The 13,950-nt window shown below is 53.1% G+C and overlaps 1 protein-coding gene across 3 annotated transcripts in view; it reads left to right on the top strand.

The window, feature by feature from the left end:
• ACOX3 (acyl-CoA oxidase 3, pristanoyl) overlaps positions 1-8,489 on the top strand; it is a 54,446-nt gene extending 45,957 nt beyond the window's left edge. For all 3 annotated transcript variants that reach the window (XM_072803420.1, XM_072803427.1, XM_072803436.1), the window contains exons 16-18: positions 282-349; positions 2,307-2,393; positions 5,366-8,489. In XM_072803420.1, the coding sequence (XP_072659521.1) occupies positions 282-349; positions 2,307-2,393; positions 5,366-5,485 (275 nt within the window). In that variant the 3' untranslated portion in view covers positions 5,486-8,489. The remainder of the gene's footprint in view (positions 1-281; positions 350-2,306; positions 2,394-5,365) is intronic.
• The last annotated feature ends 5,461 nt before the right edge of the window (positions 8,490-13,950 follow it).

The raw sequence follows: 13,950 nt of genomic DNA, 5'->3' as shown, positions 1-13,950 counted from the left end.
TGATGGTGGAGTTGGGGTGATGGTGGTGGAGGTGATGGTAATAGAGGTGATGGTAGTGGTAGAGGTGGAGGTGAGAGTGATAGTGATAATGGTCGAGGAGGTCTCCTAGCCTGGCTGTGACCTCCTGGCACTTGCACGGTGATGGGAAGGGGACATGGGAACCCTGGCCCCAGCCAGCGTATTCCTGCAGAGGGGAGACCTTCTCACACAAAGGGGGCACCTGGTAGGGTAACGTGGGCTTCGGGTACCAGACCCTGGTGTAACCAGTCCTGTGCTTACAGGTGGCTACTTTTCTGGTGAGGAAGCAGGAAAAATGATCCAGAACGCCATCCTGACCCTGTGTTCACAGGTGAGCTGCAGTCACTCTTGGTCATCACAATTCCCATGTTACGTGTAACCACTGACACACACCCGCCTTTGCTTCCCACACATTCGAGCGTGTAAAACATCAAACAAGAGCAGGAAGATTTAAGAAAATATGGCTCTGTCAGAAATGTTAGGAAAGAGTAGCTTTTAGGGAACGTCTTAGAATCCGTAGTCTGGAACGCACCTCGTACAGCCGCCTTGGCAATTCTCTCAAGCATTCCAAGGGACTCAGCCGCCGACTAACTTCATTTCAGGGTAGTTTTCTTGTGTATTGTATTCTTTGACCTTTGTCACCCAGAAGAGTCACATGGACTGAGCCCCCACTTTATTTTGTAGTGGCGCTCGGTCCAGGGGGCCTTTCTGCAGGGGCGGACATGGCCTGGAGCGGTGCCGTCCCATCGCTCACTGCAGCCCCACAGCTGTTGGCCGTGGACACATGCCTGTGTGACCGAGGCTGTTTATCTTTGATTTTGACTAACTTACAGTGAAAGGGCCGCGCGTGCTGGTGCTGCCAGATTGGGTGACGGTAGCTGGCAGAGTCCTCTCTCCTCTTGATGGGATATAATTTTATTAGAAGTCTCAAAGGACTGGCGACCTGACACTTCATTTCTCCTTGGCACTCAGAGTCAGTGCGGTTCCAGGTGACACCTCTGCCACTGGTTTTCAGCCCCTCCCTGACTCAGTTCACCAGCAGCCAGCCCCCAATCTCTGGGGTTCTGGATCAGTGTGTGACTGTGACTGCACTGTACCGGGGTGTGGCCACGTGTAGGTTCTTTCCAGTAAAGCCAGTGACTAGAAGGGTTTCCTTTGTGTGTTCCGGGGTGGGGGTGGGGGTTGCTGTTTACAAAAAATGCAGCAGATGTTCACCTTGCTCCCAAATAGCCATGTCCCCCGGAACCCGCGTCTGGCGGCTGTGGCCCAGGCAGGCAGGCAGGCAGCTGACGCCTTGTCCCTATCTGCTACCAGGGAGGCCTGGGTCATGGGTCAGACAGGTGGAGGGGGTGCCAGCCCCGTCCGGCAGTTCACTTATGCATCATCTGTGGGTGTGTTGCTGCGGCCTCGGCAGAGGTGGCCACTGAGCCGACCATTTTGGGCTGTTATGTGGCATGTGTGCTGACCCCCATGTAGACAAGGGGCCTGGCTCTGCCAACGGTTCCATCTGAAGTGGGCGGGCTCATTCATCTGTGACGCGCGGGCAGAGGGCACATGGCCGTGGAGTGAGGGAGCAGGTGCACTAACGAGCAGCATCTGAACTATGAAGGTGTCCTGCTCACCTCTGTCGTGTGGACTTTGTTATTCCGGGATGGCCCGTTGCTCTCTGCGTCGCCGAAACTGTCCCACGCCAGAGCTCTGGTTGGTGCCACCAGGACACTTCACAATTATTTCAAGAAAAAAATGTTTCTGCATTTCAAGAATGTTCTTGGGAGTCTCATATAAATTCCATGTGTCATGTTGAAGAATCACTTGCAGGAGGGGATGGGGAGTCCTAAAACCACTGCGCACCAGACAGCCTTCACAGGTCGACTTTCCCAGGTGCCTATAAACACCTTCTCCGGCACATTTTTTCCGGACACATTTTCCCCTGCTACAGCAGCAGCTGCTCAGATCAGGGAGGATTCAGACACAAATCTGAGGACGCTTGCCGGTGAGTGGGCTGCAGAGCCACTTTTACGAGCAGCTCCTACCTTATTGAAAAACGGTTAACGCATTGGAAGTCTTGAGTGATTAGCAACATGGTGAAAATATTCAGACACACACCGAGGGAATCTGTGTTGCAGGCCAACGAAAAGATAATGCGTTAGTAATCAAGCCACGCACGCGCCTGCTAGGGTTACCGTTGCTAGCGGGCTGTAGCAACAAACGGCCAGTGCTCTGTTTCTCAGTGGTCACCATGGAGATTTCTGGGGGTTGCCAAGCGAATGGACTTTGTTTTCCAACAGCTGAAAGACGATGCGGTTGCCCTGGTGGACGTGATCGCCCCTCCCGACTTTGTCCTGGACTCACCGATTGGCAGAGCTGACGGCGAGGTGAGTCCCCCGGTGGCCGGGTGGGAAATGCCAGGCATCCGAGCATGTGTGGGGGCTGCTCTGGGGGCTGCTGGTGGTCATTCCGGCGTCTGAGATGGTGGCATGGGCCAGGAGGGCCCTGGCGCCTCCCGGGAAGTTGTCACATTTGGGCAGCACTGGAGGGGTGGCCAGGAGAGGTCGGGGTGGCCTGGGGCAAGTTAGCCATACCCCAGCCTGCCTGCCTGCCTCCGAGATGTGCGGTGGCAGCAACACCCTAACTGGGCCGGGGTACCAGGGTCAGCCCAAGCCCTGCCCAGTGCCAGGCCCTAAGGCTGTTCCCTGTTCTCACACCCCCGGGAGCCCTTTCCAGAGCTGGGTCCTCCTGATGTCTCACAATGCTGGCTTTCCATCAATGACCACTCACCCCTGGTAGTTTCGCTTCCCAGCAGCCCTGGCTCAGCTCCCCGATCTCTCTGCCCCGCCATGCTCCAGAAGGATCTCTTAGAGTGATCCTGTCAGGCTGCTCCTCTGCTGAGGCCTCCAGCAACAGCCCTCATACCCGTAACCGCATGCACATCACACCCATTCCTGCACCCCAAGCCCAGGCAGCCTGCCCTCTGGCTGTCTGGTTCTCCAAGGTCATTTTATGCTATGCCCCTCCTGCCCTCAGGACTCCACCCTCACCATCCCCATTCATTTCTATGATGCTAGGCTTTCCTGCCTCAGGGCCTTTGCACCTGCTCTCGCTGCTGCCTGGAGCACTTCCATTCATTACGTCTAAGCAGAACACTGCCTCTCAGCTCTTTTCTGGCACTCCAGGCAGGTGCCCCTACTTTGTCCTGCTGTGTGACCCTTATGGTGCTCAGTACTGAGCCAGCTCATATCCCTGTGAGCTATGTGATGTTCAGTGTGATGAACACTGAGGTCTGCTCAGCATCTGCTAGAGTGTTGTCCCTGTGTTACCACTTGCCTGGGGTCTTACAACTATGAGCAGTGCAACAGGATTGACCCACCTGACCCCCCACCCCCACGGCCATGTCCTTCATGCCGAGATACCTGCTGCCACTCTGCTGTGTCTCAGTGGAGATTAAATGTAAGGGAACAGAAGCCCTCCATGTGTGCTCAGGGGAACAGACTTATCCCGGCAGGGAGGCAGGCACCCTGACCTTGGCCCAGGCCACACCTGGGGTTGGGATGGTACTGGGCCCTGGGGTGGGCAGGATAGAAGTCCCCGGGCCGGCATGGAGACAGTAACATCCATGGAGGCCTGCGGTCCCCTGACTGCAGGCCTGAGCATCTGGTTCTCTCCCACACGGCCTATGAAAAAACCACTTTGCCAGGGAGAAACCCAACATGCAGAGAAGCCAGGTGGCCTGCCCACAGCTGCCCAGCCAGGAAGCAGCAGAGCCAGGATGTGGGTAGAGATCTACTGCCTGGAGAGAAGACAGGAGATCAGGCCTCAGCCCTTGGTGTGGCCAGGGCCCGAATGGGCACAGGCAGGAGGATGTGCCAATAAGGCCACAGGAGAGGGGCTAGCCTATGCCTGTGGGGGTGCTTATGAGGCACCAGGCTGGCTGGCACTTGAGGAAGAGACATGTGAGTGGTGCCCGTCACGGAGCACCCGGACATGGCATCATAGGAGGCCCCGAGCACATGGGAGTGTTAGCTGGTGTGGAAGGAGCCAGAGCGGCTGGCGGACTGGAGCCCTTTGCCTGCATGCCTGCCCTGCAGAGGCGCAGCCTGGCTCACGGGCAGGAGGGCATCCCTGTGGTGCAGGCTCTTTGTGGCTCTGGATTCCACGGTGGAATCCCCAAACCTCACCTGACAGGAAGGTTTATATGGCACACGTTTAAAACAGGTACTGCTAGGCGGGAAGATCATTTTAAGTGAACAAATATGGCTGCCAGAGGTTATTTAAAATGATCATTAAATGGAGTATCGTGCTCCAAACTGTGATATGTCACCTGTGCAGAGAAAGCAAGCCTGAGTCCGTGTCTCTGTGAGAGCAAGCAGAGCAGAGGGCTGGAGGGGACCAGCAAGTGCACTCAGCAGGTGCAGGGACAGTGGATTCTTCAAAGTAAGGGGCACCCGGCTGGCTCAGTGGTGGAGCACACGACCCTTGATCTCAGGTTGTGAGTTCAAGCCCTACATTGGGTGTGGAGCCTTATACTTAAAAAAAAAAAAAAAAAAAAAAAAAGAAGAAGAAGAAGAAGAAAGAAGAAGAAGAAGAAGAAGAAGAAGAAGAAGAAGAAGAAGAAGAAGAAGAAGAAAAGAAAGAAGAAGAAGAAGAAGAAGAAGAAGAAGAAGAAGAAGAAGAAGAAAAGAAAGAAGAAGGAAGAAGAAGGAAGAAGAAGAAAGAAAAAGAAAAGAAGAAGAAGAAGTAAAATTAAGAAGTAAAATTTGTTGAAGCCAGCCAGGTACACAAGAGGCTCCGTCCGTGTCTCCGTGGACTGGAGACCTGTCCTCCTGGGCACTGTGTCTGGGGCAGATGAAGCACAGTCACCTGCTTCTACAAGGCTCACAGCTTTCCTCCGGAATAAAAGCTGTTCTGCTTTTCCCAGGGGGCAGCCCGGCGGGAGGGGTTCAGTGTGAGTGTGCTGGAGGAGGCGGCCCGCTGGCCCAGAAGGGGCAGGTGGAGAGGGTCCGTGTGCGGGTACCCACCCAGCCGGCAGCCACCAGGGGAGAAGGCAAGTGTCAGAGCAGACAGCTGGCACCCACCTGCGGGAGCCGTGCGGGCCGCCCCCTACGGGAGTTCCTAGAGAAGAGGACACATGTGAAGCTGTCACCATAAACATGTTTTAAAGTATTACACTTTCCCAGTTGTTTTCTGTTAGAAAAAAAGATTATATAAATGAAACCATTTTAAACTTTTCTAAAAAGCGACATAGAATTCACTGTGTTTTCAACAAAAGCTTATGAGGGCATCTGCGTCTGTCTCCTTGGCTGTCTAAGGAATCTTGTTTATTATTGATGTATGTGCTTGTTTTTTGTAGCTCTATAAGAACCTCTGGACCGCTGTCCTTCAGGAGAGCGAAGTGCTGAAGAGGCCATCGTGGTGGTTGGAGTTTACTGTAAATAAGCCCCGTGTAGGAAGTTTGAAATCAAAGCTGTAAAGATGTGGTCTATATATACAACGGGATGTTACTCAGCCATTAGAAGTAACGAATACCCACCATTTGCTTTGATGAGGATGGAACTGGAGGGTATTATGCTGAAGGAAGTAAGTCAGTCAGAGAAGGACAAACATATGGTCTCATTCATTCGGGGAATATAAGAAATAGTGAAAGGGAATAAAGGGGAAAGGAGGGAAAATGAGTGGGAAATATCAGAGAGGGAGACAAAACATGAGAGACCTCTAACTCTGGGAAATGAACAAGGGGTGGTGGAAGGGGAGGTGGGCAGGGGGTGACTGGGTGACGGGCACTGAGGGGGGCACTTGATGGGATGAGAACTGGGTGTTATGCTATATGTTGGCAAATTGAACTCCAATAAAAAAATAAAAACAAAAAATAAACCAGTGGGACTTGGAAAAACAAAAAAAAAGAAATCAAAGCTTGTAATCACAGCACCATGACAGCTCAGTCTAAGTAAACTGATCAAGCTAATGAAGATGTTGACCTCTGGTTAAGACAATGCTGGATATTGCTGCTGCTTTCTGAACGCACTTCTGCTCGTCCTGCGCCAGCCTTTCCAACCAGATTTGCTGGGATCACTTCTTCCTGATGGACTGGGTTTTTTTTGTTTTGATTTTGCTTTTTGTTTTGGATAATTAGGACTTTGCATGTGCTGTGTGTGCCAAAGAGGAGGCCAGCTGCTCATAATCGGAGGTTTTCTGGTCAGATGATCTTTTGCATTCTGGGATTTTATTATTATTTTTTTACAAAGCTCTGCTTCACTAAGTGCTTAATGATGCCAATCTGGTTCTTTGTCAACTAGTGTGACTTTATCATATAATTAAATCCTATTTTAAGCTTACCTGAATGATGTAGTTTAAGATTTTTAAGGAGAAGAAAACCCATTTTATATGGAAATAGAAGTTTCCATCAAGGAAATGTTTCCAAAGAAAATAAATGCATTAACGTTGGTCTGGTCAGTTCACAGTCTTGACCTGCCGGCTGTGTCCACAGATTCCTTCATTCCAGTTTGCAGCTCGGATCCGGCTGTTCTGCTGTCAGCAGCATGCCCCGTGCTGCTCGGCAGCTCCCCGCCCTGTGCACCAGCGAGCACGCCTGCCTTCCGGTGGAGGCCAGGTCGGAGGGACACACGGTTGCTCGTGTGTCCCCCACTCAGCACAACCACTCAGAAGCACAGTGGGCAGACGTGACCCGGGCACCCACAGAGCACAGGTGTTGCCAGGTGAACGAGGATGGCGTTCTGTTTCCAAATAGCCCCAAGTGCCTCTGAGCATGTGAAGGCCAGGGCAGGACCTATTTCTCAAGACTGAATTTCCAGCTTTGGGAATTACCATAGTGGTTGACTAGAAAGGGAGAGCCCGACCCCACCCTGGACACCGCAGGACGGCCAGCAGCAATGAGTGGGTGAGAGGAGCTGCTTTTAATGAACACTTACTGCATGCAGGGCTTTGTCATCTCCATCTCCTGGACCATCAGACAGCCATGTGAGGGGAGTTATGAGCACATCCATCTTACAGGTGAGAAAACTGACCCTGAAAGCCTCAGTCACCGCCGTGGGCCAAACGGCCAGGAAGTGGTCCAGCCCAGAGCACCTGTGCGACCATCCTGACATGCTCAGTGCAGCACGGAGTGAGCAGTTGCTAGTATCCATGTCATAGTTTAACTGGGGAGCAGTCCACCTGAATGTAGCCCACCTCTGAGTGGGTGGCTTCTACCAGCAGCTCCAAGAAGCAGTCCAGGGTCTAGCGTCCAAGGATGCAGCTCACTTGACTGAACCCACGTTTTGGTTTACGGGGTCTCATCCATCCTGCAAGAACAACAGCCGGCAGCTGGCATGCCCTAGAGCCTACAGAAGCCAGCGGTGAAACCAAGCTCAGGCACGATTTCAGGATGTAGAAAGTGTCAAGGAAGATCTGACTCACAACTCCACTCTCAGTAAGAACCACTGCTCATACATCATTTCCTTTGGGGCCAGAGGGCACAGCATTGGGTTCAGTGTTGTCCTGGATTCGTGCGGGTCTGCCTCATGCCACTCTGAGGCCTGAGGCCTGAACATTGACTGTCTTGTCCGCTCTGCCTGGGGCCCAGTGGACAGTCCGTCCACCTTCTGGTAGCATCGTGGTGCACCCCTTTCCTGAGGCCCTTCTGTGTGCTCATCACTCGTGTGTGTGCTTGTGATCTCCCTAACAGACATGGGGCCATCCTCTGGCTGGACTCTTTTTCCTGCTGAAGGGCATTTCTCAGGCATTTCTCCTGTCAAGCAGCACAAATGTTCAAGATTAACAAGGCTCCTGCGGAATGTAGAGAGTGTCTGCTCGGAGCAGCTCTGTGCCTGGGTCAGCTCCTGGAAGCCGGCTCTCTGGGACCAGCGAGTACTGGTAATATTACTGCCGCCAAGTCAGAGGTTGGAGAGCCAGGGAGGACAAGCACAGGGTGAGAGCCTGGCAGGGCCAGATGGCCTGGGCAGATCCCCGGGGCGCCCCCACTCAAACAGCATGAACGACAGAATCAGCCTCGTCCCTTGCTTGTCAGCATTGAAGTGGGCTAACATGTAAGAAACCACATCTGGCTCTTGAGAGCTCTCCCCATTATCACGCCATTCCCGGGAAGGCACCTGCCTTTCCTGCTCTGTCGCCCCTACCAGCGGTGTCCTCCTGGTTCCAGTCTGGGAGGTAAGGAATACTGGTGCCTCCTGGGCAGATGCTCCCTACGGAGGCTGGGCGTGTCTTCCCAGCTATTTGTAGGTTATCTTTACATGCTCTCTGATGATTGCCCCTTCTTGCTTTTTGTCTAATGGAGCTTTCAGTTTTTACCGTATTTTGTTGACTTTAAAAATATCTTTTACATATTAAGAACAATAAACCTGGGACACATGTATTACCTATTACCTTTCCTCATTTATCATTTGCTTTTTGATTGTATTTTCTTCATTTTTATTTAACATGAAGTTTAAAATAAAATTTGGAATCTTACATATATAAAACTAAGACTCTTTTCTGCTTCAGCCTTTGAGGTCATGTTTGGAACATTTTCTGAGATTGTTTCTACTTTCATCTGTTTTTCTCAGCATGCATCACAGTTCTTGGTTGACCAGGAATTTGCCTTGAGATATGGTGTGAAATAGGGATCCCGGATGGCTGGCCCCTCAGCACTGCCACTTGCGTCAAATGCCAGAATCATGGACGTTTCCAGGCCTATTTCTGCCCTTTTCTATCTTACTGTCTTTTCTTACATCAGCTCCTATGGTTTCCATTATTGTGGCTTTCATACTTTTCAGTATCCTTTGGAGCAGTCAAGGCCTCTCTCATCTTTTGAGAAAAATGTCTTAGGCGTGCAAACTTCGGTATTATTTTGTCAAATTTAGTGCTCTCCCTTCCCCAAATTAATGAAAGATTCTTTGGAATTTGGGGGTTTTGTTCAATCGACAGATTACTCTTAGGAGGATTTATATCTTTATGGTGAGTAGTCTTCCCATCTAAGACCATTTATTCATATTGTTTTTAATAAAAAGCTATCTCACTTTAGTATATTTGCTTTGTAACTTAGTCACTTTTTGAAAATCTTAGTTATGAGACTAACCCTGGGGGGCTCAGTCCATTAAGTGTTTGACTCTTGAAGGTGGTCTTGTCCCTGGAACCACTCCTCCCACAAGGTCAGCATTTGCCCAGCACCCAGCCACACCTGGCACCATGCAAGGGTGTGCATCCTATTTACAAGATTCCCCTCTATGGGACATGGCTCATGTGGCTGTTTGGGCATACCCCAGACTCTACATGGAGCATGTCCTACACACCAGATGGCGGGCCTGTCAGAAGATGATGGGTGGCCACACAGCTTCAGACAATGGCCTCCGGGTGCATGAGCCACTGGCTGCCTAACTGCTCATGACAGACGAGTGGGGCCGATGGACGCTCCACAGGGAGCCCCAGTGCCAGGCCGGCCCCCCAGGCACCTGCAGAACAGCTCAGCTGGGTGGCTCGGCCACACGTGCATGTGGGAGGTCCACTCTCCACGGGGAACAGAAAGATACCCTCCCCCTCCAGACTGGGGACACGGCGATGCCACTCAGTCCCAGGTTTGCTTTCATCCGTTCCTCACAGCCACTTGGTGTCACTGAAAATTCTATCCAGAGACTTTCATGGGCTGGGGGCATTGGTCCTGAGTCCAGGTCACTAAGGCTCTGGAGGACCCAGGGCTCCTGGCAGCTGCCAGGAGAGCTCCCCCGCCCCGTTTCCTTTCCAGCACAAGGACTGACCTCAGCTGGTTCCTGTCCCGCCAGACTGTCCAGTGACCCAGGGAGGTGGCTCAGCTTTGTGATGCCCAGAGGAAGGAAGTGCTGGTCGCGTGCAATGGCATGTGAGCATGGTTACTCCCTTTACACGCTTGCTCAGAGGTAGGCCTGCCAGTCTCTTGAGCAAGGAGACCCGCAAGAGAAAACTCGACTTTGGTCTTACAAAGGCCAGAGGCTTGGGGTGCAAAGACCAGATATGAAAAAAGCTCCTGGGTGTCTGTTCCAGGTGCACAAATGTGGTTTGCAAACATTTCTGACATCTCTTGAAATTCTTCGTCGTCACTCAGATCAAGGCTTGTAAAAACAAAATACGTTTTTAGGAATGTTTTCTTAGGTCATCATACTTAAAAACCCTGACCAGATGTTCCTTCTGGTGGCCTGGAGGGGTTGGTGGCAGCATCTGAAAAGGACCAGCTTTGGAGTTAGGTCCAGGTTCAAGTTGTATGGGGTTGGTTACTGTCTGAAGCCTTGAGCACATTTCTTAGCTTCCCCAAAGGTGTCTGCTCCTTCATAAGCCGAGATACCTGTTTGCAGAGCTGCAGGGGCTGACTGAGGTAATATATCCTGGAGTTCCAAGTGTGTGGAAGGGCCCACGGCTCACTGACCCTGACTTGTGTGGCTGGGCCTGGGAGTCTGCACTCCTTCCAGCACCATGGGCAGTTGTGATGTGCAGAGTCTGAGGACCAGCACCCCTGTTAATGGGCCTGAATGGAGGTAGGTCCATTCGGACCCACCGGGAGAACGGAGGTGGATCAGTGGCCCTGAGGACAAGGGAGGAGCCATCCCAGAGCCCTTGAAAGGATGCCAAGGCAGGGAATGACCGTGTGTGGGCCCACCAGGCTTCCTACCTCAATAGAGAGTCTTTTCCAGGGACCAGGGAGGCCACAGCAAGAGCTTCATGTGGCTCTAGCCTGGCCCTCTGTGAATCCGGCCTGCACAGAGGGCCACCCCTTGGGGGAGCCCTGGTTACATGGTCTTTGTCTCTGTGTGGGTGCCCCTCAACACCCTGCCATCAAGGGCCAGGGGCCTGCTGGACAGTTCACTGTATCCCTGGGTGCTGCCCATTGCTGGCTGCCCACATAGCTTTCCAACCCCAGGATAGCCACTGGGAACCACACCCAAGTCTGGATCTCTCTGTGTCATTCCTTGGTGCTTTTGTGTGGACGTGGGTGTAGTGTTGGCAGGAGACACGCTTCCCACTTGGCGTCACAGCTACAGTGGCCCATCACTTTCCCTGCCCAACTATCACTCTTTTGCCAGAAGGAATTTCATGACATTCCTCCTTCATCACGTCATAGCCCACATTCCCTGGACAGCACTGACTGGTTTGTGGTCAGTCTTCCCACCAGTCTGGAACCTCATTGAAGTCAAGGATTGGGTCTGAATCCTCTGTTGTCTTCAGCACTCAGCACAACGCCATTCATGGGAAGTGCTTGGCAAGCACTGGAGGGAGGTATGGATGGATGGGTGGGTGGATTTATAGATGGATGGATGGATGGATGGATGGATGGATGGATGGATGGATGGATGGATGGATGGGTGAGTGAGTGGGTGGGTGGATGGATGGATGGATGCATGGATGCATGGACAGATGAATGATTTAAATGAAAAAGCTAAATGAGCAAATAAATGTGAAGAAATGAATTGATGAATGAGTAAAGAAAAGGTTTGGGTGGGTCTGATTATTGCAGAGGGAAGAAGAACCACTTTGGCCCCAAGCTTCTTAGTGACAGCATTGAGAGCTGTGGTCTCATCACTCCATTAAGTGGGGCTGCTCACCATATGAGACATTATCTTTCGTCACCACCCTGGGCTTGTGCTATTGCCTCAGCCCCCACACTGGGCCCCTCTCCACCCCTGTCACCTCTCTAGCTCCAGTGCCGGCTGCAGCTCCTGGCTAGCCCCCACCCTGGGGCGGTGGGAGTCATGTTGAGCCCCCTGCCTGTGCAGTGCTGGGTGGAGGGAGCGGTGAGCAGAGGGGCAGACGCCTCCTTTTCCTGGAGATGGATGGAGTCCCGTCTCCAGCAGGCACACCATGTGGACAGCCTCAAAATTAATGCAGAGCAGTAAGACTAGACCAAGCTCGAGAGCCAGTGGGAAATCCATTTTTCATCTTGCAATATCGTTGAGGTTGAAATTCTTTAAAAATCATCACAAGGAAAAAAAAAAGCATGAGCTGCTGTTCCCCTGCAGCCCCGTTACGTGAACAAATGTTTCCAGAGAGGCTCCCTTGCCGGTTACAGTGACTGAGGTTGTTTGAAGGCATGTGTCTGCTCCCGTGTAGAATATCACGTACAATATGACCAAACACGGGATAAAGGCTTCGTGAGCACAAACTCCAAAATTGCCTGGGAAGCTGCAGTGGCTCATGCTCTGCCTTTGTCCCTGGGCGCGCAGGGTGCTGGCCTTCCGTGGTGACACGAGCAGCAAGGGACCGGCGGAAGTGCAGGTCGCTCCTCCTGGCTCATCCAGAAGAGAGATGTCTGTGGGGAGGGCGGCCCCAGGAAGGGGTGGAGGAGGGGAGCTCAGCAAGAAGCACCCCAAAAAGGCCCCGGTCTTCCCTTGTGGCTACAGTGCTTCTAATCTCTGCGTTTATGTCCTTCCCTGAAGTAGCAGCCACGTAAGATGTTATGGCTGCACCACGAACCCCCAAATCCACATGCGAAGCCCTCATCTCAGCACCTCAGAAGGTATTTGGAGGTGGGGCCTTTATAGAGGCGATGACAATAAAATGAGGTCCTTGCCAGCTGGGGGTGGGGCGTGGGGCAGAGGGGGTCCTGATCCAGAGTAACAGGTGTCCCTGTAAGAAGAGGTGGTTGGGACAGACATGCCGAGGGACGACCACGGGAGAGGACACCAGGAGAAGGCGGCCGTCCACACGCCAGGCAGAGAGGCCTCGGGGGAAACCAACCTGCCCACGCCTGGAGCTCAGACTAACAGCTTCCAGAAGCATGAGGAAAGAAGTTTCTGCTGTTCGGGTTCTGTTCTGGGGGTATGGCAGCCCGAGCAAGCCAGGGCACGAGGATTCATTCCTTGTGTGATCTCTGTGGGCCCAGCCAAGGGCCAGACGATTCCGCCCATTTCAGATAAGGAAACTGAGGCAGTGAGTGGCTTGGTGGCTGGCCCAGTGTCCCTCTGACCTTGGGGCACATGCAGGTAGGGGGATTCTAGCTTCTGGTTCGGCTGCCCCAAGGGAAAAGGCTAGGGAAATAAAGGGGGATGTGTGTGCGGGGAAACCACGCAGCCTGTGGACACGGGACAGTGGGGATGTCCACGCGGAAGGGGCTGTTGGAGAATCAGCCCGTGCAGTGGGCTTCAGGGCGAGGGAGTGGGCCCTGCGGACCTGCAGCAGTCCTCGGCCAGGAGCGGGAAGCAAACTCGGGGCCCCTGCTCTAGAGTGCACTGGCTACCGGCTGCTTACCATCCACACGTCACCCAACGCAGTGGATTGTCCCTATTCTCCAGGTGACCAGCCTGCAGCCCCAGGTGCCCCCACGGCCACCTTGGGAGGGCTCCTATGGGCCAGGGGCCCCTCAGGGCAGACGCTCTGCTAGTCCAGAGGTGGCGCCGGGACCCCCGTGTGCCAAAAAGAGCAAAAGGAGCCTTGCTGCCTTCTGTTTGGGTGTTTGGAAGGAAGCTCTTCCTTCTAGAAACTTCCCTCAGCCCTCTCCTCCGGCCCTTCCAGCCACATTTCTGAAGTCCGTGGAGACACTGGGACATACCAGAGGCCACAGAACATGAGTTGGTGGTTCTTTCTGGAGTGTTTGGGGGTGGACAAGAGGTGGTAAAGATTTATAGAAGACTCTGTTACAGAATAGAAAGCATGAGTGTTTGGGATATTTGGTCCTCATAGGACCCAGGAAGAGCGTGGGCGTCCAGTTGGCAGCCCCCAGGTGTGCTCACCTGCAGTCAGGTGAGCTGCTGGGGGCAGGAGGAACTCAGTTTACAGCCAGGCAAACCGTCCTCCCAGAGAGGGCAGGCAGTCCTGGGACAGGGCACTTGGGGACAGGAGGCCACAGAGCCCTCACCTCTGCATCCCCTCCTACTTCCTGTCTGCAGCCACAGTGACGGTGATGATGGGGATGACAGCTCTGTGGATGGTGCCCGGTCCCCACCCCTGCCTGGCTGGCCCATGAGGCCAGGGCAGCTGAGA

Source organism: Canis lupus, chromosome 2 (genome assembly GCF_048164855.1).
Source record: "Canis lupus baileyi chromosome 2, mCanLup2.hap1, whole genome shotgun sequence".
NCBI lineage: Eukaryota > Metazoa > Chordata > Mammalia > Carnivora > Canidae > Canis > Canis lupus.
The sequence above is the reverse complement of the archived record's forward strand: the minus strand, read 5'-3'. Positions and strand labels throughout refer to the sequence as shown.